We start from the raw sequence: 4097 nt of genomic DNA, 5'->3' as shown, positions 1-4097 counted from the left end.
TTTTCCCCTCTTTTATTCTTAATAATGCTTGAATAACATAATAAAAGTGCCAAGGGTATGTGTGTGTCATATATATATATATATATATATATATATATATATATATATATATATATATATATATATATATATATAATGAAAAGCCTGTACCAATTAATGTAAAGGTTTTTTCCCCCTCTTTGTACCAGTACTTTGTAATTGTGCTTTTAAATACACCAAAATAAAATAAAAAATAAGAGGTGAATTTACAACGATGAATATCATATTTAACAAGTCTAATCATTGATATACTTGTATAAGTATTGTATAATTGTCTAAGCTGCATTAGCAAACTTCTTGTCATATAGTTCAGAACCACATCTTTACATTCTCATGTAGAAAAGGAAAGTTGGACAGCTCTTTGTCATTTCTAAATGTATAAATCTCAAACAATAAGCTCTTTGTATATTGATAATGGCAGAAAATATGAGGTCATGCTTCTGTTTGTGTGTGTCGGATTATAGACGCGTCACGTGAGCATTATGATCCGATTGCTATCAGAGAGGCGGGGCCTAGCATCGACTGACAGCCTCCCTGACCAAAGACACTGCGACCCAACAGCGCTCGACCAATCAGAGCGGGGGTGACAGCAGCCAGGGGGCGGGATACAGCGTTGTGATTGGCTGAAGCGCGCTCCTCACAGCCATCTTTCCGTCCCTTCCTTTCCTTTCCTGAAATCCGAATCGAACGAATGTTGTTAGTCAGAATTCAGTTTCTTATTCTGAATTCCTCTCCACTGTAACGGATCATTCCCGTGTATCCAGACAGAGATGTCCCGCGGTCGGAGGAGCACGCACTTCTGGAGCGAGGAGGAGACGGACCTGCTCCTGCAGACGCTGAAGCAGATGAACATCGACCGCTACACCGACGGACGCAAGCACCGCAACAGCCTGATCTTCCGCAAGGTGTGCGCGAGGCACCGGGAGGCGGGGTTCGCGCGCTCCTGCGACCAGGTCAAGCACCGCTGGAAGACCCTCAAGGCCATCTACTACAAGGCCAAGAGACAGTGCAGCGGCTCCAGCTTCAGGCACTTCGACACGATGGAGGAGATCTTCGGACACAGGCCTCTGGTGCTCCACACGACCCCCGACAGCGGGGACGAGCAGAGACACGAGCGCGCGCTCCCCGACAGCAGGGACGAACAGAGACACGGGCGCGCGCCCCACGACAGCAGGGACGAGCAGAGACACGGGCGCGCGCCCCACGACAGCAGGGACGAGGAGGAGGAAGAGGAAGAAGATGAGGAAGAGGAGGGTGAGTGACGTCACACATCTGAAGAGGGTCAAAACAGAAACGCCTTCTTGTCTCAGGACAGGGACTACTTTAACTGAAGTTACCTTTTTTCTTTGTTTGTTTTTGTTTGAATAAAAGTGACGAGACTAAATCTACTGTAGTTACATGTAACGGAATTACGTCATTTAATAGCAAAATAAATGTAACTGTAATCTGTAACAGTTACTGAGAAAATACATTACAGTTAACTATTACAAAGGGAGTTACATCCGAATATTTCCACACACACACACAGATTTGATTGCAGATTGCTCTAAAATATGAGATATGTTTCAGGAGTTTAGGACACATGCTTATAACATCTGTTAAATGTGTAAAGATGAAGTGTGATTAAAAGTGTTTACTGTCATAGCTGTACAAAGACTTGATTTCAGAACAGTTTCATAGTTAATAAACCATGTCTTGTTATGATTTTAAATCTGTATTAAACCTCAGAATGATCTGAAAGTTCAAATATGTGCTAAAGTATCATATTTATTTTAATAATCTTAATTAAAGTGAAGAATGCTCATGTTTATATGTTTAAAACTGTTGAAAACATTTGTTAGAAATGTAGAAAAGTAATTTAATATAATCAGTTAATAAATGAATTATTAGGTATTATTAATGATGATGGCATTATTAAGTATTGATTATATTTTAAATGCAGTGTAACTTGTCACCTGTAACAGTCCCACAGCAATCTTCCCAGCGCTGGATGTTACATCTGACACACATATAGATCCTGTTTCAGCTTTACTTCTTTATTGGTATATAAGTGGTTCAATAAAGAAATAATACGTAAGCGTACATATGCAACCAGTTGAAAGAGTTTTTGATCTTCAGTTCATGTGTAACACAGTAATGATCAGTGTCCTCCTCAGAAGCATCAGTGTGTGGTTGAAGCCTGATGGAGGTGTGTGTGTGTGTCTCAGATGATGTGCTGGAGGAGGTGGAGGGGGGGGTTCAGGAGCTCCAGTCAGTGAAGATGGAGGACGAGCCGCTGGTCCTCACACAAGCATCACACGAGAGCTCCAGCACGTCCACAGAGAGCCCCAGCGCCGCTCCAGGTCTGACACACACCACATCAGCATCAGTCACAAAGCGTTAGAGTTTATCTGAGGATAGATCATAAACCGGCAAGCATTAGGCCTACAATTAACTGAGATGGATGGCAGGTAATATGCAGCTTTGTGTGTGTGTATCTGATTCACACAAGTTCACACCTGCAGCGCTTCTGTGAACAGAGAAAACTTAATAAAACCTGAAAAAACGAGTAGGCTAAATAATATTTTGACATCCAGATAATTGTGAATACGGAAACATTTGTGCAGAATGAGAGAGGCGTAGGCTTCAGTTTCGCTTTTAAATTAATTAGCTTTGACTTTCAACTTTAGAGGATTTGTCGTGGAGAGAAGGGAACCAAAGTAGCCCAACTGTGTTTGTAACATCTGTAAATATCATGAGATGCACATGATCCTCACAACGGCAGTGTTGGTGAAAGTGTTTGACGCTGACGGTGTGACTGATAGCAGTGTGCTGTCGTCTCTGTACCGTGGTCATGTGATCGCTGATAGCAGCCGTGTTGTGTCCTCAGGTGTGCTGAAGCGCAGACGCTCGTGTTGTGCCGGGCTGCACAGTCAGTATCAGGGCTTTCTGGAGAGACTGCAGCAGACGCAGAACGCCTGGCTGGAGCAGCAGCTGGAGCAGAGTCACGTCCGAGAGGAACGTCTGGTGACCCAGGTGCTGGCCGAACACACACGCTCCATGGAGGCGTTGGTCAACCAGCTGTTCGCAGGCCTGAGGAGCCTCCTGCCCCCGTCCTGTCCCCATCCCCAGACATCAGCCCTGCAGAGCAGCACTCCTGAATCCTGAATCACACACACCAGACTCACACTCTTCATCCTGACGCTTTCTCAGAGATCGCTTCAATCACACACACCAGACTCACACTCTTCATCTTGACCCTTTCTCAGAGAACATATTCAGTAGTCCTGGACTGATATGGTAAAGGTAGTGATAACTAGAGATGGGCTTATCGATCCTAAAATATCACAATATAGCGATATTGATGCAAATATTGGAAGTATCGATTTTCAAATGTATTTTATTTACCAGTTACTTTGTTTCGGTTTAACTACAGTATTTGTAGATTTCCACTACAGTAAATTATACAGCTCTATAGTAAACCTTTTTCAACCGTGTGTAACAGGGATGGGGTGATAAGGACAAATATATCACGATAATTTCTGGTATTTATTGTGATTTAATGATATCAGTGATGATAATTCAGGGCATTATATGCATCCATGACAAAAATAACAAAACAATCCTGTTTCTTTAGAGAAAAGTATTATCTTTTCTATTTTTACCAAAACAATGGTGTTGTTATGGAGTACACACGTAATGTAATTGGGATAGAGTATTGTTATAATTTTATTGATTCTGATTGAGAATCCGCATATCGATTACAATTCTTTACTGTTCCCAGTTTCAATTCCAGTGTGATTAAATAATGCTATCAAACATTTATCCTGTCTCTCTTTTTTGCAAACCTTTTATTGGCTACATAAAAACTAGACTCTTTAGGAGCTGATTGTACTTCTCTCATGATTCTAAAGGAAGAAACATTAGACAACTAAACAAAATCACATGTAACTTATGAATAAATTATTCAATGATTCACTTAAGATGTACCTGTTTCATTACTAGTTACAAAGACATTTTAACAGCCCCTTTTCATTACCTACTGGCCTAACAACGTAATCGGCAAATCTTCATTTGAA

At 41.6% G+C, this 4097-nt stretch overlaps 1 protein-coding gene across 1 annotated transcript; it reads left to right on the top strand.

Annotated features, from left to right (window-relative positions):
• The first annotated feature begins 230 nt into the window (after positions 1-230).
• Positions 231-3843, top strand: LOC113113509 (myelin transcription factor 1). The gene is made up of 3 exons (XM_026279728.1): positions 231-1293; positions 2247-2381; positions 2909-3843. Exons 1-3 carry the CDS (start codon positions 810-812, stop codon positions 3184-3186), a joined length of 897 nt encoding a protein of 298 aa, XP_026135513.1. The 5' UTR covers positions 231-809; the 3' UTR covers positions 3187-3843.
• The last annotated feature ends 254 nt before the right edge of the window (positions 3844-4097 follow it).

This window comes from Carassius auratus, chromosome 14 (assembly GCF_003368295.1).
Source record: "Carassius auratus strain Wakin chromosome 14, ASM336829v1, whole genome shotgun sequence".
Classification (NCBI taxonomy): domain Eukaryota; kingdom Metazoa; phylum Chordata; class Actinopteri; order Cypriniformes; family Cyprinidae; genus Carassius; species Carassius auratus.
This window is presented reverse-complemented; position numbering and strand designations above follow the sequence as displayed.

Bases quoted from the DNA above. Each gene is read 5' to 3' on its own strand.
- LOC113113509 (XM_026279728.1), top strand. From the start codon at position 810: ATGTCCCGCGGTCGGAGGAGCACGCACTTCTGGAGCGAGGAGGAGACG. The intron at 1,294-2,246 runs GTGAGTGACGTC...TGTGTGTCTCAG, and splicing joins AGAAGATGAGGAAGAGGAGG to ATGATGTGCTGGAGGAGGTG. The intron at 2,382-2,908 runs GTCTGACACACA...TTGTGTCCTCAG, and splicing joins GAGCCCCAGCGCCGCTCCAG to GTGTGCTGAAGCGCAGACGC.